General features: G+C 33.0%; 1 protein-coding gene across 2 annotated transcripts; it reads left to right on the plus strand.

Moving 5' to 3' along the window:
• The first annotated feature begins 2,508 nt into the window (after nucleotides 1-2,508).
• Nucleotides 2,509-23,933, plus strand: LOC128167715 (neuronal acetylcholine receptor subunit alpha-10-like). Of its 2 annotated transcripts, XM_052833590.1 has the most exons (9): nucleotides 2,509-2,664; nucleotides 8,099-8,328; nucleotides 11,114-11,203; nucleotides 14,353-14,546; nucleotides 16,732-16,841; nucleotides 17,106-17,566; nucleotides 17,788-17,874; nucleotides 21,766-21,881; nucleotides 22,795-23,933. In XM_052833590.1, the coding sequence occupies exons 3-9, from the start codon at nucleotides 11,137-11,139 to the stop codon at nucleotides 23,263-23,265; spliced, it is 1,506 nt and encodes a 501-aa protein (XP_052689550.1). In that variant the 5' UTR covers nucleotides 2,509-2,664; nucleotides 8,099-8,328; nucleotides 11,114-11,136; the 3' UTR covers nucleotides 23,266-23,933. The 2 variants fall into 2 exon arrangements, with proteins under 2 accessions (XP_052689550.1, XP_052689551.1); XM_052833591.1 differs by lacking the exon at nucleotides 11,114-11,203.
• Nucleotides 23,934-25,102: the final 1,169 nt, after the last annotated feature.

Here is a 25,102-nt window from a genome sequence, read left to right on the forward strand (position 1 = left end):
CTATTGAGAGACAATCTGATGTTCCTAAAATTGCTTGAACTGATCACCACATTTGCAGCAATGGGCCATCGTCTCATTTTTTTTCTTGGTGTGCTTCACAATCATGAATTTTTGCAAAGCTTCGTAAATTCTGACGTCTGACAAATCATTTACAAAACTGAAGCCAGCTGAAAATATCAAATTATTTCTCTTTCTGTGCTATAGCAAATCACTCACTTGAAGATTTTCTATCTAATGACTACCATTCAGAGCATTTGGGATATTTTCCAGAGAGGAAAAAAAGAACCTTAAACTTCAAATAATCATGAATTCAAACCATGGAGTATGTTAATTCCCCGTTATAATGACAGTTTGTCCTGTCCAGACGAAAAGACAGATTATTTAAAATTACCATTGATCTAACGACTGGTTGTCTGACTTCTACTGTTTTCATTATCATCATCGTCGTCGTCGTCGTCGTCTTCGTCGTTGTCATCATCATCGTCGTCATCATCGTTGCAGGAAACATAAAATGGTATTTTTTTCCTATTAAATACATCATCATCATCATCATCATCATCATCATCATCATCATCAACTTCATTATCTTCATCATCGTTGCAGGAAACATAAAATGGTATTTTTCTTTCCTATTTAATACATTTATCTATCTTGAAAGCATGTCATGCTGATTGGTCGTCGTAGGGGATTACTATATACAGACAGTTACCCAAATAAATCCAAGCAAACTCCAGAAAATACCATCAAAGTTCTTATTGAATAGGGGAAAAAACTCCGAATTCGGCTATCAGTAACACTCGTTCAATCATCATCAACGATCTTTAACGACCCGGATTCTGGCATTTATAGACTTTTATGAGGTATTTAATTCAATGGAATATACAGAAAAGCGATGTTAGAAATGGAATACTCTATAATTCTTTTGTGATCATGATGTTTTTTAGCGTTAAAAATCTCTTTGGGAGTTTCATTCAGAGTGCATCTCTTGTTACGTCACTGGTTTGTTGGAAAAAACAACATTGGACATTCTTCGTACCCATTTGCTTTCCAGCTACGAAATGTTTTATCGTCTTAATTGAGAAAAGATAAACAGTTTCTAAGTTCATCACCTGTTCAATTCTTATTATTGGAAAAATTCTATTTCGGGCTGTTAAACTTTTGTAAATCTGCACGTAGAATTCCCCATCTGCTTTTATTTGATTATTTGGATAAAGAAAATACTGGGAAATTAATATCTCTTACACCATAAAGACCTCAGACATTTGGCCCATAAAAACCGTCAAGTTATGTCCTGTATTTTGGCGGGAAAAGGTGATAATAATGTTCTCTTATTTTTATATGTAAGTTCGACCTTGTTTTGTATTCATTATAATACAGCGTCTTAATAGATGAAACCCGCAATCGCTTATTATCGCGCAACTTGTTGCGAAGGGGGTATAGCATCGCTGCTCTCTCTCTCTCTCTCTCTCTCTCTCTCTCTCTCTCTCTCTCTCTCTCTCTCTCTCTCTCTCTCTCTCTGTATGTGTGTCAATTTCAACCTTATGGAAAAGTTTCAAAGAAAACTCCCGCATGTATGTTTTTCAAACTTCGTACACTTCATAAGCATGGTCGAAGGACAACTCCTATTCATTTTTAAGTAATTCTGATCAATATTTATCAAAATACCCGGTGTCGTTGAAATTACAACACTTAAAACAGAAATGCTATGTACGATTTGACAAAAGACATTACCGGTTTGGTGTGGTACCAGAGCGTGCATGGGAGAAAGGAATAAACGAAATATTTTAATATTTGATCCCCTCAATTATATAGTCCTAAATAATGCATCCCCCCACAAAATTTCATTTGGCGAGGTGATGCTTCGCTTTGTGGCGCCCATGTAATTTTAATGCTCTCTAATTTTTAATTCATCTTTTGGCGATAATATGTGGATTTTATTTAAGAATGGGAAGCTAATATAAAACTAAAATGCACAAATGGATCAACTGCAAGTGTGTAATCATACTTTACATAACGATTATATCTGGTGTTGTCCATACCCCTCACTTGAAGGTAGATTTAAAAGCGTGTCTCAAAATAACCTCCTTCAATGTTTGACGTATCTTATTTTCATACTAATTGAGTTTATTCAGACTCTTTGCGAGTAACAGCTGTAACTGTTGACAATTCATGATCTTTGTATGTACTGTATCGGCCTTCTTTCAACAAGGATCATTGCATTTGATCTGTCTCAATTCCCTTGTGTTTGAATTTCGAATGAACCCTTTATTAATCGTGGCTTTACACAAATAAACGATTTCATCAATACGAGTGACTTTGTATACAATTGAAAAAAAAAAGTGATTTTTTTTTTGCTTTTCTTTGAAGAGTCTGACAGTGTGTTTGTTCACCTCTATTTTACTAACTAAGTTTTGTTTTTATTAGGAGAAAAGTAAACAAGATATATAGCAATGCCCCTCATTTTTTTTCTTTATCGACGAGTGCATTGGTATGCATGATGAAATCCAACAAATATCGACTCAGCCGAACTCAAACGCGTACACTTAAATATGTCTCCCAGTATCTACAAATGGAAACGGACAAATAAAAATTCCCACATCGAACATTAGCATCAGAGTCCGAGGACGGTGTAACTATAGAAAAACAATATCCTCCAGCTCATGGGTAAGTAGACAAATCTATCTTTATATAAGTAAAGTACACAATTATATGATCTGCATATCGCTTATATTTTTGGTCAACATAATTATTAAATCCGCTGACTGTGAGAAAGTTTGTGTTCCTTATACTTGTATGGACGCTACAACATACAAGTTGGTGTGATATTTGAAGTAAAAAAAGTGTTAAATTCAGATAAAGTGAAGATAGAAAAAAAAATAAGGAAAAAGGTGTATTCACTGTGCCTCGATTCGGAATAAACGAACAAAAATGTTGGTTTAGAAAAAAAAAATTATTTAAGAGCAATAATCATCAGTTTGTATGCACGTAAGTGTGTGTGTCTGTTCGATAAAGGGAAGTTTATATCAACAGAACGTGATGGGAATCGTTTAATAGCTTCTCTGAGAACGAACGATACTTCGAATTAGTTAGAAAAACCGTAGTCTCACTTAACTGAATTCTAAAAGCATTAGCTCAGTCGGAGTACATGTACCCTTATATTTCAATTATGTTCATACTTTTATGGATTTATTTTCCTTCGATCTCACTGAAAAGTTTAATTTCGATGAGGAATATTGGTCACTTACTCGGATTCTTCAATATATAATAGTTTCAAACAATACTTTTACCAACAAAATAGTCCGAGGAGCATCCGCCATTGAAGAATTGGCAAATAAGAGACTATAAAATGATACAAGAAATGATAGCCAGTGATTTATTGGAAAGACATAAATATTACATAAAATAACTTGGCGTTAATCGACGAAATGACCAAAATGTTTTCAGAATTTATCGACATGGACACTCTACCATAAACTTTTTCTTTGAAACTGTTTTTATTTTAGACAATTATTTGTGATAGATGGGCCAGCAAGCTATTACGCATTGACTACTGCATCGATAAAGTAACAAAATTTCGGGGTCTAAATCTCAGAATATATAGAACACCAAACAACCAATTACCTTATTTTGATCAGTGTCTTAAAATAAACACCTATTTTGTGTTAAGGGACGGTCTTACAGTTATTGTAGCACGTTTTGAGATAGATATTTTCTGTAGTTGGCAATTTCCCATTCAACTCGTTCCCTCGCTCTCTATGTAACCACTGTGTCAAAATCTTTTAGGGAAGTTCTTCCGTTCCTGTTATAGAGCGTTCTTGATATTTCCCATTTAATTGTCATAACACATACCGTCTATCTGCCTCATTCTGTAACTAGATTTCTCCGAGCCATTATCAGAAAATGCAGTTATCGATGACGCTGAACTGGAAAAGATTTCCAACTTTCCCTTCCTTCGGATGTAAAACTGTTGAACCGAGAGATGTTATACATTTGCAATTTGCACGACGATATTGAGTTGCAAATGCCATATTATTAAGGAAATGAGTTCTTATTGGTGCTCGAAAATTTGTCATTTACACTTAAGGGTGTTGAAGTTTGCTTTTGATTGAAATTGATTTTGGAGGAAGATATATTTGCATGACTGCGGAGAAGAATGTTTTATTTTTGCGCAAAAGACTGTCTTAAACAAAAATCGGCTTGGAAGGCTGTGAAAATATTACCCATCACAACACGTTCAAACATTTCCATTTAATAAATTCGTGCGTGTTGTCAGAAATCTAGCACCATGATTCTGATATAATTGCATGCATGTCCTTGTGCAGAAAGCCACATCGTCCAGACATCGCAGTTACTCTTCCTCTGCTTTGTTTGTCGATTAAGTCAAAAATGGTTAACCATTCGAAAGCAATGTTTTGAAATATATCAACAAGCAGTTTCTTGTTTGGTAAAATACGAATTGATAGACATTGTGAATCGGATGCAAATCTACGTGTAGATGTCAGCAAATAAAATATATGAAAAAAACTGGTACGACAAAATTTATCAAAAACACAAATTAAGTATGGTTGCATAGTTCTGCCACCACTTGACAGATGATTATGTCATCTTGTTAGATCTTGATGTCGACTTATCAGATAGTTGTGCTGACTTGTCAGATCTTTATGTCGACTTGTTTTAAAAATTCAACATCTTAAACGTTTCCACGCCCAATTTGTGCCATAAAGTAAACAAAATAGTTTCTGACATGTCGACATGATAATTTTCTTCAAACTAGTGGCCATTTTGTTTTTTCTTCTTTCTGTCAGATTATTATATCAGCTTGTCGGATCTCTATGTCGACTTGTCAGATAATTATGTTAACTTGTCATAATTATCTTAATGTCTAGTCATAATGATTATTTTCTGACAAGTCAACGTATAGATCTGACAAGCTGACATAGATATCTGACAAGTCGACATAAATATCTGACAAGTCGACATTAATATCTGACAAGTCGACATTAATATCTGACAAGTCGACATAAATATCTGACAAGTCGACATAAATATCTGACAATTGGTGGCAGACCTTTGCTACCATAATTAAGAGTCAGTCCTCCTCTTTTTCAATTTGTCAACGTTGTCGGTATAAATGACTTTTCAAAGCAATTAAAGAACGATAGTTACAGGACATAATTTTTTTTTAGCAGTGCATTTCATCAGTACGCCATTTCGGCTTTATTCATTTTGATGGACAGAAAGAAATTAAAGAGACAGCAAATCGTTGTCATGCTGCACAAAAGTAGTGTCATAGTAATATAACCGGCTCATGGGGTAGTAGTAATTGTAAAGTTCAATAAAAGGCATTACATTACTTTAATTCAATGTACTTGCATATGTTAATACACATTATCCAAAACATAAACCTTTAAAAAAAAAAGCAGGTCGTAAACATCCAACAAAACGTTGGACCCAAACCACTTTGCATTTCAAATCAAATGGTCCATGAAATCACCGATAAGGAGTGAGATCGATAGATAGCTCTTGTTTAATTAAGAAAGGGCCACAGATACATTTTGGATTATATTGTCTCTGACCGAATGAGATTAATCTGTGTTCATTCAGTCTGTTCCCGTTAGAGGAATCTGTGAATAGACTCTCACGTTTCGCAAAAGATACCAAAATCACAGGCATTCACTATTTATTTTTAAAATATTCATTTTGCAAATGCCTACTAAATCATCTTTAAAGAAATGACACCGCATCTCAAATTACTTTATATTAAACTTAATAGAAGATAAATGTGAATCAGAAAAGCCGTAAACCTGCCTTCATTTGATCATTTTCTCCCTGGAGAAAGGGGGAAAAAAGCCAGTCGAGACGAAAATCTAACGGCCTATGTGTGAAGCCCTGATTCTTCTCTCCATACTTTACTCTTAGGAATTAACAATGCACACATCAAACTTCTTGGAACGCAATGCCTGTAAGAACGAAGAGATGTGTATTTGCCAAAAGTCTACTAAGATTTTAAAAATATTATACTTTTACAACACTTCCTTGATTTTAATAGTGAAAGCAATATACAATTTTTTACGATTGCATAAAGTGCTGTGGTGGGAAAGCCTTTAAAAATGATGGCATCAGTTTGTATAGTTTGATGATACCACAGGAGAACTCCATTTTCAAGAGACTGAGAGCAAACTATGAGATTTATTAAATTGAGACAATGTACGATTCGGAAATGTTTTCATGAAATCAATTTGTATTTTTATATTCGTATATGCCCTTGTGTCGTATTACTTAATTAAAGGCGCCTGTGGCTATATCGTGTTTGATTTGTGTGGGTTTTTTTTGTAAATTGCAAAGTCTATGCAAAGAAATGGATAGAAGACATTTAATTAGGAAATGCGATTTTTGGTTAATTCGCGACAAAGGGCACACATTCCCCAAAATCAGAGTTATCCTTTGTGTTACTTTGAATAATTACAGCACTTAACCACTGTACACGAACACTCCACCAAAGTGTTTTATGTAACAGGAGTTCACTGAGCGGTAGGGCGATAACGCATCGGAGAGGGACCATATCGTAAACTTCGCACTAAGGTACAACAGATATGCACTGCGCGCATTGTAATGTATAACAGAACCGTTCTCGTACGATTTACAATTTTGTATATTCTTTTAAATGTTGTCGTTCAAACTTTGCCGGTGTATGCAAGCACCATTCGGTGACTTACGAGAACTCGAGGCACTGCAATACTCATCGCACTACACAGAAGTGGCAGCTGTTTAATGATTCAACAGCAAACTGTACATTATTTACCTGTTATATAACGAAATTGTCTGTGTCTTCAGTAATCGTATTGGGCGTACCCGAAACCTTGTTTTCGACAGGATTGCCTCATATCAATAATTCCCTTTTCTGCTTTTCAACCGCGTTCCCTCCGGAAACTTATGAAAAAAATACGGTTGCTTTGACTTTAAACCTTATGAATACGTTATATGTCGGTAGGTTAATTTCCAACCTGATGCCATGCTTATTTGATATTTTTCGTATAAATATTAAATATGTTGGTCAACTTCTAAATAAACTTTAACCTTCACTAAAGTATGAAATACCAGATGTTGAAACACAGTGCATTTCTGAGACTTTCAGGGAAGTGGGTGGAATTTTAATGGTATAGGTCTTGTTTGTCCTCATGCTACCCCAGTTTCACAATTGACTTTTGTAATTTTAATTTCAATTTGACAATAATCTGGCATTACGAACACAGTCTCGGTACTTATATATGTCAACGATTTAAATCTTTAGAAAAACTTGTATGCAACGTAGATTTCTAACCTTTTAGGTACTAAAAACTATTTAATTCTTTATGGTCGAAAACGGTAAAGTTTGAACAGGTTAATCTTTTGTATTGATAAAAAGTGTTAAATATTTGGCCAAAAACGACGATTTTGTTCCTATTAATTCTAGGATTTATGGACATGTTTAGATTGTATACGTTCATTTTGTTTTATCCGTTAAATAAGTGTTTGTTTGACTCATTAAAAAAATTGATCAATAGGTCCTACATCTAAACTTTTAACTATTCATTCCCGTGTCATGTAGAACTTTACAAATACAAGTATTTGCTTCGATGAAAATTTATTATTCATGATATAATGGAAAAATAAAAAAAGGTAAACGTTCCGGATCAACCTCTGTCTACGCCAAAGTACGTCCTTATCAGCTTATAAACTCGGAACAGAATGTAAATGTTTATAATGCACATGCTTTTAATTGGAATTTAATTAAGAGGATTCGCAGAGAAGTACGTGATGAAATGAAATGTTTATATAACATTTCCGTTTAACAGTTTACATTTTCCCGTCTGCATCTTCAATTCATTGACAGTTGCTTGGTATTTAAAAATCGAACGTAGTGACAGCGCGCTCAATCTGCCTCTTTGAACTTGGAAAGCATACTCGCAACCGTTTCTGAACAGGATCTATTCATGACAAGCTATAATGATAGAAGAGTGTATTCCTTTCGTATCCGTATTCTTCCATGGTGCATATGTATAGTATTTCCTTTCTCAATTTTTCACACATCAATCAAACACCGTTGTGCAATTTGTAGGCCTTCATCCGTGAAGCTGAAATGCCCACAGGACGTGACTGGCTTTAGAAGGATTTACCAATATTTGGATCTGTAATCCCGCGCCTCATAGGCGATGGTACGCAGCACACATTTCATTTGCAGCATTACATGTGCAAGGAGCCCTTTGGATAAGCACCGAAGTTCTTAATTTATGATGCGTTGCAGTGTCTGGACACTATTCACTTCTTTGATTGTTGCAAGCGTAATAAGTAAGTTGTTAATTTTCTTTCAAAATATGTTAATTGACATCACATGTTTGCAAATATTCTGTTTTTGATATACGCGTTTGTTGTTACATGTGAAATCTTGCATTCTTTGAACGGGAGAAAATCAATAATTTTTAACATTCAGTTTCATTTATGAATGTCGAAGGTAGGTGCTTTAAAAAAAAAAAAAACTTCCTTTGGTTTTTTTTTCATTGGAGAATCAATTAGGAAATAAAATGATAAATCTTTATTTTATTTATTCAAGATAATACATATATGTATGTCGACTCTTCGATCAGCGGTTATGCAACGCTTTAAGGAATACCTCAAAAGATATTTCGGATTGCTACGAACATAGACTAATAAAAATTCAATTAAGTATTTTTGAGGTACCATTTAAAGCCTTTTATGGAGCTGAATTTGTTAAATATTTGCATAACAGATTTAGAATTATTAATGAATTATTGTATATCGAGTTATATCAATAACTGCAAGATTATCTCGTGTCAAAAATCAAGTTCTTAAACGTAAACATATCAAAGAATACATAATCTTCACTTATGAAATAATAAGTCAACAGGTTTTACGCGCTTATAATTAATGTACACCAACAGACAAACGCCCCTTTTGCACAATTGACGCACCACTCAGAGAATGTCAATATAATGTCGATATAAGTTCAACACCTGTGCACGCATGTTGTCTATATCCGATTGGTTTATGGTTCAATCACTGATATTTACCTTTCTCCACATTTTAATTTAATCACCCAATGTGAAGTTGAATCGAAAAGACTGGGGATTTAATTATGGTGAGAATTAAACCCAATAAGTCTTGTTTGCTCTTACGTCAAGAGTGTAAGATTAACATTAACATTATTTCGATGGCTCTCGACGGCTCGAAATCGTCATTTATCGGATTCCATTGCAAATGATGGTCGTCGTAGGACAGTGTTATGTAAAATCAGTCTCGAAACCATTTAAAAGATAAGAAGAGACCATTAGTGCATTCTAACGAAGATAATTTTTTTCCCTGAATGTACTTCTTTATGCTTATTTTAACTCCTTCGTTGGCTGAGAATGGAATAACGATGATACCATTTTGATGTTCAAAAGAAATATTAGCGTGAATAGCTGAATTATTACTTCCATGTTAAAAGCAAATGTGTTGCTAGATTGTAAAACCAAATAAAGAATTGATATTCAGGATTTCAGATAAGCATTTATTTGGTACGTCCTTCGATTTTGCAAGAGTCTATTCTTCACTCACTTTGACGAATTCCTGATTTTCTCCGAGCTTTCGAAATATCTTACTTCTTTGCACTCAACTTTACAATGTTTAGCCAATATTGTTTTTACTTCTATACATAAATAAACGGATATCTTTGCTTTGCTATAAGTGTCTCTTCTACTTCCATGTATCTTATGTGTACATGTATTTTAATGTACAATCGGGATGTTTGTTTCCGAGAAGAGATGTTCTTGGTAATTAAATTAGCAACATTTTGAAAAAGTTTTACATGTTTTGAAAAATAAACCCAGATCTAAAATTTCCGTTTATAACGATTTCGTATCAAATACTTTTAGCCCAACACATGTTTGACCTTTTCAATTGACTTAGTTATCTTTTAAATAAAATATTATCATTGGTTCAAAACCTTGTTAATGCTATCCTCCTTATCTCTTCGATATTTGATCAGACATCCAAATATTGAATGTACGTCACTTTTACAATTGTTCCTTCTTTCCATCTGAAGTCTTCTCTAAAGTATATTTCAAAGCTGCTTTTTAAGAAAATAAACACTATCGACAAACGCTTATAAAAGTAATCCTTATTCAAAATTTAGATTCTTGATGATGAAAATTTGTTCACAACTTGAAAACATTTTGATTATTCGAATAACAACGAGAAAAAATTTTGATTATTAAGAATCTTGTTTTGTGAAGGTAAATAGGTGCTAATTTTTTTTCTTTATTTTATTTTCAAGTCACAGGACAACAGTTTTTGAAATATCCTTAATGTTTTACAGACGAATAATTGATTTGGAAGAGAGCAAATATCTATTTTTTCCGAATATACTCCGACGCAAAACAATAAAATCTTTTGCCAAAATATTTGATGATCTTTGTAAACTGATAAAGATATGTCTGCTTCGTACATTGCTTTATAACTACAGAACATATAATGGCTTATTTAAAAAAGAATATCCGTGCAGAACCCTCACCAAAGTAAACATTTTGTCTAGGGCAGTGATTAGAGCAGTTATAACTTAAACATCGATTCGAGGGTATGTTAATTAATTTCCATTCGACTAAAAGTGAAGGAGTAGTTATCCCAGAAAGAGATAGGTAAATAGATAAAATTGAATATTTTGAGAGGATTGAAAAAAAAACCCATTTTAAAATAGAAGCCTCCTGCAGATACGGTTCATTTCTTTCAGATGTGTTTGCCTAAAATATGTTATTTATTTTAGGAGATAGGGTTGGATCTTTATCTTTAAAATGATGGGTATAGCTAACATTAGATTAAGAGATCATCTGATATTTCATCGATACCTGTGGTTTTTAGCAGGTTCATCGAAAGTGCACCAAACGTTCAACTTCAAAATGCCTTATTATCTTAATACTCTTCGATTTAAATTCTGATGCTATTTGCAAGTACCGGCGATAATTAACTTATCCTGTGTTGAGACATGTTTTACCAATATCTAGTGAATCTATCAATGCTGGAATTCTATTAATTAGTGATGACGTATTCTAATATGATATCACTCTATATGTCAAAACAGATCGACTTTAGTCGCTCTTCAAGATGGATTGGTTGCTGATCATTTTACAATTGACGACGGTTTTCACATGGCAAAATTGTCATGCACGAGGTAGGAGGCCAAAGGACTCATAAGGTTGCATGTGTGTTGTTTATCCCTGCAGAATATACTTCAAAAGGCTTTAAAACTAGGACTCTAATATAATATAGCTTTCACTTCAATTAATGTCACTTTGATATAGTATATATACATGATTGATTGATTGATAGGACCATAGTCTTTTAGTTAATTAACCGAGCGAGAAAAAAACCAACAATTCATTTGGAGTCCTTGGTGATATCCAAAATTCACTGCACTGAAATAATATATACTACACAGTTTATAGTAAAACCTTTTTTCGTGCATGTTCTTTTATCTGTTAACCATTGATTGTAAGATATTATACAGAGCAAGCTAGACTTTCAAGTTTCTACAGAATTAATACAGAGCTGCTTCACAGGAAACACCCCTTCACAGACTTGCAAAGTGTAGATCCAAGATTAATAAGATGTTTAAGTTTTTGGTGTAGATAATATAAATTAAATGCAATTTATATCGTTTCATTGATGATACAAAGAGATCAAATTTGAATTGTTTTGTAGCCCAAAGAAGTAAATAATGGAGATAAAGATTTTATTTTAAACATTATATGTTTAAAGGTTGGATGGTTAGTTTTCATGGTTTCATATTATAATAGAAATGAAAGTGTATTACACGTTTTTTAACCTTTTACGACATTTTTATTGCAATTTTTTGCCATTTACTGAATTCTTATTTAAAGTTAATAGAGTGGAGAAAGTCTTGAAATTTCTTTCAATTAATAAAGGGTTTATATTTTATCTAGACTAATTATAACGTCATAAGAGGGTATTTTCTATATAAAAACAATCTTAGTTACGCCATAAGCGTGCGATTTTAGTCAAATAATTCATCGAGTATAAAAACTAATAATCAATATCAGAATGTAACTCTTAATGTTTGTTACACTTAATTGTCTAACTATGTTTGGATATGAGAATTGAGATAGATAGATAATAACTTTAGCTGAGCACATCTGTGACTTGGCTGCTGAAAAAGCTTTTGTTTGCAGATCACCACTTGAATAAATCTGCATAAAATTATTTAGAAACTGTATCTGTAATAGATTTGTCTTGTTTTATGATCAACTTTCAAAAGAATTCAAGCTGTTACACTTTGTAATAGATCTCGTCATTTACATAATACATTACTTATTTAGAATTATGAACGACAAGTCAACACTGAAATTGTACTTTTGACATTGTTTTCTTATTTGACACCCACGCTTAAACTCGTAGTCCTACTGCGTTTACCGTTGAAATCTTAATGAAGATGGTCTATTTATATTTCCGTTAATGTCTGTAAGTTGATATAAACATGTTATATAACAATTTTCACTTTACAGGACTCATTGATAATATACTATATTTACATTTCACTTCTTCATAAGTCAAGCCAAGTATTCAAGCAAATGTAACAAAAATTGAATTAACTACAATTTGTGACAACGTATTAATTTTGATATGAACAATTTCAATAATTACAAATAGATAAAAATGTCCGAGTATATCGATTTCGAATTAGCAAAATTAGTAAGTAATTTGTCCTTAACATTAACGTAATTAACGCATAGGGCGTTTATTGTCATGGGTTTTGTTAATAACTGACTAGTCATCCAGTGTTTTCTATTTGTCTTATACCATACAATATTGATATGTTGTTGTTATTAAGTCTGAAATCATATCACAGAATTTTACTACTCCTGGAATTAATTATTTGTTGTTTCCTTTCGACACAAAGCTCTTGTAAACACGTAGTTATTTTAATTTTTGCTGATATTATGTTTTAATGAAGACCCAAAAACCACTCCATGATTAGGTTTATTGTCTCTGCGTTTGAATATGTGTGATGAATATTGCGTAGTTTGTGCTATCTGCTAATGTTCATTTGGTTTTCTTATACAAAAAGAAGAGGGTTATGTGCCAGATGAGTTATTTTTCCATATAAAAGTTGCAAGTATTTTAATAATGTACAGTGAAGCTTTCCTTTCAATATTTCTATCAACCGTTTGCTGAAAATGAGGATGTGCAACTTTTAAGGTCTGCATTGTCTTAATTCAACTCATGCAGCAACCTTAAACTGAAATACAAAACCATTTTTCTGTCAGTGTATTTCTTATATGCGTATTGACGTCAGTTAGACAGTATCTATTATAACCATTCTTTTATTTCGCTTTCCTATTTTAAAAATTTAAGCATGCATTTAAAATTTACCTTCCTCTTTCCTTTCATTATATCTTTTAAAATTCTGTTTTAAGTGCATTCCTTTTTCCATGCACACCTCTGTTGTGAGTTTATTCAAAGAATTAGTCATTTTAGAAATTTATTTTTGATAAAAAAAAACCCAAATTTTATCATTCAAATTTCTGCCGAGTTGAAAAAAATGAATATACACTCACTGATGGGATATTGTTTGTATATTTACTGATAGAGTTTGTTTGTTTGTTTTTTGGTTTTTTTTTTTTTACAAAAGTATAAAGGTTTTAAAAATATGAGATGTCAGTTAAGAACATATGTGGCTATATACCATTAGATTGATTTTATTGATTGATTGAAGCTCGCAAAGGTACATCGGTTATCAATTAGTCGTAAGAAAATGGTAGCGATAGAGATCGTAAAAGACCATGTTTAAATCATGACACACCTGTTAATGAATATTATTGGCTGTTTCATTGCGCAACAAAAATCTAGTACAATAGAGAAGATAAGATGTTATCCGGCTTCCATTGTGAAATTAATAGCAACTGCAATCTGTTATTTGGAAGAAGCACCTGTAGACTCTGCATGTAGACTTAATTACTGGGTGTTATAAGTAACATGTACAGAAGATATTAAGACGTGCTTCAGAATTCGTTAAGATATAGAGCAAGAAAAATTCAGTTAAAATTTTTTATCATCACAGCGAAAGTAGATTCGTTGCGTATTTAATATTTATAACACGAAATCCTCTACCAAATATAACTATAGCGTATGTCTCTTACCAATAAACAGTCAAATACAAAACGACGTTTTAAGAATAGATTCTCTGATTGTTTTTAGCCGGCTACTGTAAATATTCATGAATTCTTCGGCTCAGTAGGTCTGAGCATTTCGTTCATATTTAAATAATGTGTTTTACGCTAATTTTATTTTCTACTTCCCAAGACGTGGTACAGACATCCACGGAGAAAGTTCTGATAAAAAAGTTACTCTCAGAGTACCAGGAGCGAGGCATCATGGGAAGGCCCGTCGAACGCCATCAGGAGATTCTTACGGTGAAGTTTGGGCTTAGCCTGATTCAGATCCTGGACTTGGACGAAAGGAACCAAGTACTGACCACGAACGTGTGGGTCACATATGTAAGTGTCTGGATTGATTGTGTGGTTGTGTTATAGACATTACGTCATTGCTTCATCGATTGTCTCCAGGAATATATGGCCCTATACATATAATTGTCACCGACAAAGTCGTGTACATGATTGTCATTTGGAATTTTAAATTGCATACATAAGTACGCTATAAGCTGTATGCGACGTATGATTATCGTTAATTTCTTGCAATTTTTATAGGACGGGTTTAGATATCGGAATCTTTTTCAGAAGAAAATCAATTTGATTTGCCTTTACCAATTGCAATTTAATTGAAAACAAGAAAATTATTGCTTTGCAAAATGTATTAAAAGCACATTTTTTCCTTAAAAGAGAAGATGAATGTCATTGTGGTTCTTAATAACAATTTCGCATGGCCTTGTCTGTTGATTTTGTCAATAAATTTGGCCACAATTTCTATATTTATAATCTTAATGCATTAGTCAGCTGCAAAGGCGCTGAAATTGTAAAACGTTGCTCTGTTTAATTTTATTACAAAATTTCAATGTTCTCCCCAACTGGTTGCATTCATTGGCCGAATGGAAAGATGGTAAAATCGTGTTATATATGGCGCAAATTCTCCAAACACTCCAAGTCCCCCGCTGAAATTTAACTTCAGCAATATCACACATATTGGAACATCTCGCTGGTTTCCTTCTTGTTCCTGACCATTTACTTGATTATTGCGGTAACAACAGCCCCAGCTGTAACAGCAGATATTAAATAAACACCATCCCCCTTAAACACCAGTCTCCCACTTAACTTCACCGGGTGAGAAGAGGTGGACACAATATACTTGTATGTATGAATGATACGAGTGTTATTTCACCGACTCGACTACGGATATAGACAATGAAATGTTTAAAGTACACGACATCAATAAAAACTTCAAACGGAATTTGTCCTAAATAAAAGGGTAAAAAAAAATATTTTAAAATATTATTTAATGAATCTTTAAAAAAATAATTACTAGAAGTGGAACCCTATAATTTTGGGTTTGTTTTGTTATTGCTACATGTGGTTCTTTTAGATTTTATGTTGCCATTTCCTTACTTTTTTTATTTAATGTTTTGTTTATAGATATTCTGAGAACTTTCTAGCATTAAAAGGTTTTAAAAAGTTCGAATCTTAAAGTATTAAAAAAATATTTTTTAACAGCAGATGCTTTTAATTTAAGTAGCAACTATAAGCTAAGTTAACTAGCAGACAGCACATTAATCAACAATCAATTTTGAATGGGGTCCATCGTTGTTTAGTTGAAGTTCCGATTTATACCTTCCAAATATTGAGATTTATGATGCAGGTTTGCAATATACTATACGGGTTGACAGGAAATCAACAATGCAGACTAATTAAAAAACCAAACTCTTTTTTCATAAAGCAGCGGTAAGATGGGCTGTCACTGTATTATTTCATGACACTTCATTAATATTTTATGCAAACTTGTTTCTGAGGGGGTGTCACGTATATTGTTCTAGTAACAAAACAATTGAAGATGCATGCTGAATGCTTCCAACTCCTATGAAAAGCGAGTACTAAGGGGGTCGATATGAGAATTGGTCAAAAAATTGAAAAAATAAATTAATATTTAATTTTTGTTGGTTCCATTTGTTCGTCAGATACTAGCTATCAAGAGTGAAGTTGACTTTTTTTGGATTTTCAGCTCTTAGCAGAATCATATCAAACTTTGAAAACTAACTGATATAAATTGTGTACATTAGAAAGCAAAAAAGTATCAAGGAGACTGTTTTTTTTTCAACTTCTGTTTTTATTTATTCAATATTAAACGTCCCTTGCAAAATGTCACGTAACCTAAGACTTAACCTGTTTTTAGTTTTGATGTTTACATTCTGAAGGCAGCAATGGCTGGTTCCTTAAATCTTGGTATTCCACAGACGGTTTGAATTGAATGCTATAACTTTACATTATCGTCCAAAATACCTTTGACATTTACTTCTTTTGCTCAGTAATAAACAGAGAAACGGTTAATCTATACTATAGACTACGGTGTATGACAATGAAATTTAAGGATAGGAATAATTATCGTTCTAAAGAAATCATTTTGCGAGAAACTAATCAATCACGTGTTGCTAATTGACAATATTATTTGTACCATTAATTTGGTTTTATTCCGCAATATCACAATGGTTTTTTTTTTTGCATCCATATGAAACAGGAGTGGAAGGACATTTACATGCGATGGAATGAATCCGAATATGACAATATCACAAAGATACGAGTTCCAAAGGGAACAATATGGGAGCCGGACATCAAACTCTACAACTAGTAAGTGTTCCTAGAAAACCATACAACTACAGTTATAATAATTCATATTATCTCTTCTGAGATTGGTAAACTTGTAAGAATTTCATGGAAAGTTGTGCGATCGCTTTACCATTCACAGCATAACGTGACATTGCTCTATAGAAATTGACAAATGCAGATGAAGTGGAGATAGTCCAATTTTCAAAGCGGTTACAGATTGGTAAAAGATGACGAAGTCATTTACATGGAAATAATTTAATTTCCATTTATTTATTTTTTTGTCAGTGCCGACGAGCGTATGGAAGAAAGAAGAGACGCCAACATGGTTATTAATAGCGACGGGACGGTATTATGGATTCCGCAAGCAATATTTAAAAGTGTGTGCAAGATAGACATTATGTACTTCCCTTTTGATATTCAAACTTGCCGTATGAAATTTAGCACTTGGAGTTACGACGGGGGACAGATCGACTTGATGGATCTATACGGTTCCAAAACGGGATTTGAGTTGTCAGACTATGTCAAAAGCAACGAATGGGATGTGATGAGTTCCGGTGTTGATAGAAACGTCATTACTTACGCTTGTTGTCCAGATGCCCCGTATGTTGACATCACGTTTAATATCACGATCAAAAGAAAACCAGCATTTTATAATTACATATTGATTCTACCTTGTATTTTGTTGTCATCGCTGACCTTGGTTCTTTTTTGGCTTCCACCGGAGTCCCCTGCGAAAATGCAATTGGGTATGTTCAAGGGACTTTGTAATTTACGCTTAATAATTGAAATTTCAACCACAGAACTTCGGTGTTACCCATCAAAGTAAGATAATATTAATGTTCGATCTATTCATACAACCCTTAGTGTTAATATGCTTGATTCAGTTAATCTATTACCTTTCTTACCTTTCATATGAATCGATGTGAAATATCTGAATAACCATCATTGGTTATTTTTTTTTTTTTAGGTATGAACATATTTGTGGCATTTTTTGTGTTACTTTTGCTCCTCAACGAATCCACACCGCCTGCATCTGCTTCTATTCCTCTTATTGGTAAGAATTAGGCACTCTTCAGATGTGAAAGATGGCACAATTAAAGATAACCAATAAATTTTAAAATTCTGTAAACGTATCTTAGAATGCTTTAAATCCACAGAAATGCCTCTCTGACAAGAAAAATAACTCATTATCACAAATATCTTAACTTTAAAGAGATAACAATTTCCTTGAAGCTTGTTCCCAAAAGTAATTCAAAAATATTGTAACGGTTATTTATATTTACGGGCATTTCAATACAAGTGAAGACTGTAAATATCATTAATTAAGGTCTTCCGTTTCCAACGGAAGACCTTATTGTTTTCGTACTGTTTCTTATTAAGGTCTTCCGTTTCCAACGGAAGACCTTATTGTTTTCGTACTGTTTCTTATTATTATTATTATTATTTTTTTCCAAATTTTGTGCACGCGATTTCTCGCAAACCAGTCAACCGATTTCAATCATTTTTTCACAAATGATGGAACGTGACTTGAATTTTATATGTTTTTGAAATTTTTGACGTCGTCACTTCCGGTACCGATTTACGGCCGATTTTGTAATTTTTACGACCTATTTTGTGCAGAGATGATCTCAGAAACTTTCAGAGATATGAGTTTGAAACTTTCAGGATATGTAGAGTATAGCTTGAAGTTAGGCCCTATTAAATTTAATGCCAGTGGCTGTATTCTTTGGAGCTCACTGAGGCACGAAATTTGGGTACGAATTTTCATTCAAAATTTCCATACGTTTTGATCTGTATCTTTTTATCAGTTGGTATTTTGTTATGACATATATAACAAAAGTATTAGATAATGAAATGTTCTTTCCACCAAAATCAAGAAAAAGGGGCTGGCCCCTTTATTTAGGGGCTAAGACACTCGTAAACTCTATTACAAATAACTTCAAAACGATAAAGATTTGTAATGCATAATAGAAGCAAAGTTGTTGATCGTACCAATATCTATTAGAAAAAACCATTGCCACGCCCATTTATTACGTAATTAGGGATTTTTAGGGGCCAAAGTACTTAAACTTTGACGCAATATAACTAAAGAAGTAGACATATTTTGTAAGACATCATAGAAGAAAAAATGTTTGAATTAATGATTTAAATTGATTCCACTTATCAAAACACGAATTTCTGTCCCCATTAAGGATCAAGAGGGCTGGCCCCTAAAATATTCAATCATTTGTATCTCAAAAATGATCAACAATTTTAGATTGGTGTAAGAACTAAAAATGTTGGTATTCTTAAGACCTTTTCAAAGAAATCAAGAAAAAGGGGCTGGCCCCTTAAATAAGGGACCAACGCACTCATAAACTCTATTACAAATGACTTAAAAACGATAAAGAATTTGAAATGCATTACAGAAACAAAGTTGTTGATCGTACCAATATTTATTAGAAAAAATCATTGCCACGCCCATTTATTTTGTAATTAGGGATTTTTAAGGGCCAAAGTACTTAAACTTTGACGCAATATGTCTAGAGAAGGAAACATATTTTGTTAGGCATTGTAGAAGAGAAAATGTTTGCATTGATGATTCAAATCGATTCCATTAACCAATACACTAATGTTTGTCCCCATGAAGGATCTAGAGGGCTGGCCCCTAAAATATTCAATCATTTGTATCTAAAACATGAACAACAATTTTAGATAAGTGTAAGAGCAAAAAATGTAAGTATTCTTCAGAACTTTTGAATAAACTTAAAAAATAGGGGCTGGCCCCTTAAATTAGGGGCCAAGACTCTCGTAAACTCTATTACATATAACTTAAAAACGATAAGGTTTTTGTAATGCACTATAGATGAAAAGATGTTGATCGTAACAATATCAGTTTGTAAAACACATTGCCAAACCATTTGATGACATAATTAGAGATTTTAAAGAACCAAAATCTTAAATCTTTAATGTGCTGTAGGTGAAAAAGCAAAACACTTTGTTAAACATTGTAAAGGATATTGACAATCGTATCCATTATCTGAAAGAAAAGGGTTGAGGGTGAATTTTGAAATTTCATTAATATTTTAATCGAATCGTTTAACAAATTGAACGGAAGACCTACTCGTTACTCGTAACGAGATCGTATCTAGTTATTATTATTATTATTTTTTTCCAAATTTTGTGCACGCGATTTCTCGCAAACCAGTCAACCGATTTCAATCATTTTTTCACAGATGATGGAACGTGACTTGAATTTTATATGTTTTTGAAATTTTTGACGTCGTCACTTCCGGTACCGATTTACGGCCGATTTTGTAATTTTTACGACCTATTTTGTGCAGAGATGATCTCAGAAACTTTCAGAGATATGAGTTTGAAACTTTCAGGATATGTAGAGTATAGCTTGAAGTTAGGCCCTATTAAATTTAATGCCAGTGGCTGTATTCTTTGGAGCTCACTGAGGCACGAAATTTGGGTACGAATTTTCATTCAAAATTTCCATACGTTTTGATCTGTATCTTTTTATCAGTTGGTATTTTGTTATGACATATATAACAAAAGTATTAGATAATGAAATGTTCTTTCCACCAAAATCAAGAAAAAGGGGATGGCCCCTTTATTTAGGGGCTAAGACACTCGTAAACTCTATTACAAATAACTTCAAAACGATAAAGATTTTGTAATGCATAATAGAAGCAAAGTTGTTGATCGTACCAATATCTATTAGAAAAAACCATTGCCACGCCCATTTATTACGTAATTAGGGATTTTTAGGGGCCAAAGTACTTAAACTTTGACGCAATATAACTAAAGAAGTAGACATATTTTGTAAGACATCATAGAAGAAAAAATGTTTGAATTAATGATTTAAATTGATTCCACTTATCAAAACACGAATTTCTGTCCCCATTAAGGATCAAGAGGGCTGGCCCCTAAAATATTCAATCATTTGTATCTCAAAAATGATCAACAATTTTAGATTGGTGTAAGAACTAAAAATGTTGGTATTCTTAAGACCTTTTCAAAGAAATCAAGAAAAAGGGGCTGGCCCCTTAAATAAGGGACCAACGCACTCATAAACTCTATTACAAATGACTTAAAAACGATAAAGAATTTGAAATGCATTACAGAAACAAAGTTGTTGATCGTACCAATATTTATTAGAAAAAATCATTGCCACGCCCATTTATTTTGTAATTAGGGATTTTTAAGGGCCAAAGTACTTAAACTTTGACGCAATATGTCTAGAGAAGGAAACATATTTTGTTAGGCATTGTAGAAGAGAAAATGTTTGCATTGATGATTCAAATCGATTCCATTAACCAATACACTAATGTTTGTCCCCATGAAGGATCTAGAGGGCTGGCCCCTAAAATATTCAATCATTTGTATCTAAAACATGAACAACAATTTTAGATAAGTGTAAGAGCAAAAAATGTAAGTATTCTTCAGAACTTTTGAATAAACTTAAAAAATAGGGGCTGGCCCCTTAAATTAGGGGCCAAGACTCTCGTAAACTCTATTACATATAACTTAAAAACGATAAGGTTTTTGTAATGCACTATAGATGAAAAGATGTTGATCGTAACAATATCAGTTTGTAAAACACATTGCCAAACCATTTGATGACATAATTAGAGATTTTAAAGAACCAAAATCTTAAATCTTTAATGTGCTGTAGGTGAAAAAGCAAAACACTTTGTTAAACATTGTAAAGGATATTGACAATCGTATCCATTATCTGAAAGAAAAGGGTTGAGGGTGAATTTTGAAATTTCATTAATATTTTAATCGAATCGTTTAACAAATTGAACGGAAGACCTACTCGTTACTCGTAACGAGATCGTATCTAGTATTATTATTATTATTTAAACGTAATATTGTTTTTGTATATCTCTGTTCATTTAAAGAAAAAAAATAATGATGCTGCAAACGACGCTGATTTTTTTCTTTGCCTTTGTAGGAGCTTACTACTGTATGAATATGATAATGATCACACTGTCGACCTTCCTCTCCGTCGTCATAGTAAATCTCTACTTCCGTGGCTGGAAATCGCGTGTTCCAAGACCAATCAAAATGGTATGTAACTACGTGTATTAACTATGAACGTTCTTTATATATATCCTCCGATTCATTTTATTGCCAAATCGCAGCAGCTATTTCAGAAACTTACCTTAACGAAAATTGCATTGTTAGCTTGTTATTTTCATTTAGTGAAAATTCGTCAGATCAAGACAAGGAGCAATGAAATGAAAATTTTTGTTACTAATTTTTGTTTTCTTAATTTGATATTTTTTATATGTAAAAAGCGTTGGTCATTGAATGTATATAAACTTGTCGCAATATGTTAATTTAAAACTTCATCTCAGTCGAATATACGATATCTGAAAATTGTGAAAATTTCTATTTAATATAGTTTACCATTGCTTGGTGACAAGAAAGTGAGGCTATGTTATGTACATAAATAGTTCCATTGGTCGCAAATGTTCATTGATTTTCGACGGTTATAAGTCGGCGGGCTAACTCCTGCACTTGACCGATTGTAGAAATAAAGATAATTATTCACAGCCATACAAATTACGCTGTTCTATATCCCATAAAATAAATAAACTATATCACTAAATAACATGGAATACATGCAGTCCAGACTCATAAAAATACTCAGGTCAATATAGTTGATCAGTGGGCAGACAGATGCCATAAACAAGCACGACAATTCGCCTTTGTATCTTGATTCTTCTAATGTTTTGTTATTCTAATAGAAAATACAAATCGTATGTTATAATTATATTCTTAACAAAGTTACAATAATGCTGCCTTTACAATGAATAGAGATAAACATTATCCATCTTGATCGAAAATGTTAATAAAAAACATGTGAATCTCGAAAAAGAATAATTAATACAAAACAAATGTTAGAATTTATGCACTCTTTACAGAAACGAAAACGAGTGATTGTTTTAATTAAGTAAGATTACCGTTTCTATTTCAGATAATGGTTGATTACATTGCTAGAATCATGTGTATGCACGATCAAGTCAAGACAAATAAGAAACCTTGCACAGAGACCATACGGGTCGGAAAAGGGATCAACAAAAAGGATAAAAACATGAAGTACGACAAAGTCGGTTACTATGAAATGCAGGCGGAGAACAGTTGGCGAGAACAAGCAAATGGGGTTTTACTCAATAATGAACACACAAATTGTGTCGACCAAGAAAAAACGGAAATGTCCAATAGCTTGTCCGGACATTTTGACAATATGTCAAGTGACGTAAAAGAAATAAAGGCATACCTTAAAAAGATGCTGGACAGAGTGGCCGATAAAGAGGCGAAAGAAGTAATAGCCAGAGAATGGAGGATAGTGGCACTTGTTCTGGACAGGCTTTTCTTTTTCCTGTATCTTTTGGCCATAGCGATCTCCGTTTGTGTCGTTTTTAAGAGTATGCTTTTTGATCAATGAGCATCGATGAAAGCAGAAAAGAAAATCAATTGACATATCATAGCAAAGCTAGAGTAATTATATCGTCCATATTGCCACCAAGAATGGGTTCTTTGAAAGGTTATTGTATATTGTTTTGATACTTGATGATGACGTAATCTGACAAAATGTACACTTTAGTGCAACAAAAGATCTATTGTGTTGACAATGTCTTCTTGTCTTGTAACATTTGATACAGTGTGTACTGTGTATACAACAAACGAGACTAAAATGAATGTTTAAAATTAGATACAGAAGAATGTTATTTATCATGTTCAATGTAAATACTGATTTATTTTGATGTTATTCATGTCTAGTTCTTCCATGGTCACCCAATGCAGCATTTACTATTGTGACGCAATACATATTACCATTTGTGAATTACTAGTAGATTATACGCATGCTAATTATTTTAAAATAACATTACGTCCGAAGTTGATTAAATATTGTGCATCTTATATACACATAATGTTGTTCATACATACACAAGCACATGCAAATACACTTAAATTCCATTGAAACATTTAACACGTGCCATTTTATTTATATTACTTGAACATGCACATGCGAAGTATAAGCGTGCACTAAGCGCAATATAATTAATTGAACGCTGTATATTTCAGGTGTTTAAATAAACTTTAATTCAAATATGTTGGTGTATTTCATTTCGTTTCAAATCACTTACAGTTTGTCCGCACAGGTCACCGTTGCCATGACTTTTTGTACATTTTTTAACAAAAAAAAAATAATACAAATGACTATCTGTGAAAAACAAATTTCAAATAATTTATTCTTTCACAAGCTCCCTCTATATAACCGGAGAATTCACAGCAACGAAAAATATATATTTAACGGGGATATATAAAGTGAAAAATTGACATCTTTTACCCTCGGGATTCCTTGCACAACTTTTTAAATTTAATAACCGGATACTTTTCATGTCGTTTGCAGTGCAAAATATCCCTGTATACTTATTATTTTTGGCTTTGCATTGAAATCTGATGTGGTAGAGGAGGCATTTCGAAACAGAAAATCTGGACATTTTTTCATTTTCGTGAATTAATGTAATTTTGGCCCAAAGGTACATGTATCTTTGATTATCAAAATATTAAGCAATACATGTAAGTGATGGAAAGAGAAACTTTGGACAGTGTATAAGGTTTTCTGATTCAAAATATCTGCCGTATTTTGAAGTTGTTGTCCTGAGCGTTAACCATTCATATTTTCATATTCTTATCTAAATCAACAAAGCTTGACGAAAAGCATCCTGTGATGCTGCTGGTCAGGCCATATTAGGGCCTGGCCAACTTCAAATGAAACATAAGTAGGAAATATTTCAAATAAGGTGGAGTGTTCTAGAAATCACTTATGTATTTTTTAAACTTGTCATAGGAAGTAACCCTTGTGGGTCAATGAGAGAGGTCCAATTGGTCTTGAGGTAGAATGAGGTGAAATCTCTGCAGAGGAGCGGCTTGGTTTGCTCTCGGTACTCTTTTTTGGGGGTCTTTAAACGCAGCCCAATTTTAGTTTGAAGGAAAAATAACGAGGAAATTATATTATGACAAGTGACCTGATCGACGTTCTGTTAGGTTACATTCATATACATGAATTACATTGCTACATGTATTACTATTGTCAAGGAGTGGATTTTGACCACATGTTGAAGCAAGCAGCTTCAACGGGCCTCGGAACTGTCAGATATTTTTTCATAAAGAACTGTTTTCGGCATATATCCATTACGTATCATCCGAATCACTTCGTTCAATTCAAAGTCCGATAACTTGAATTTTAATCAGCAAACACTTAATCGTCGGTTTAA

Source organism: Crassostrea angulata, chromosome 10 (genome assembly GCF_025612915.1).
Source record: "Crassostrea angulata isolate pt1a10 chromosome 10, ASM2561291v2, whole genome shotgun sequence".
NCBI classification, from domain to species: Eukaryota; Metazoa; Mollusca; class Bivalvia; order Ostreida; family Ostreidae; genus Magallana; species Magallana angulata.

Excerpts from the sequence above, each read along its gene's own strand:
- LOC128167715 (XM_052833590.1), top strand. The coding sequence starts at position 11,137 with ATGGATTGGTTGCTGATCATTTTACAATTGACGACGGTTTTCACATGG. Across the intron at positions 11,204-14,352 it reads GCAAAATTGTCATGCACGAG|ACGTGGTACAGACATCCACG; the intron begins GTAGGAGGCCAA and ends CTACTTCCCAAG. Across the intron at positions 17,875-21,765 it reads TGCTTCTATTCCTCTTATTG|GAGCTTACTACTGTATGAAT; the intron begins GTAAGAATTAGG and ends TTGCCTTTGTAG.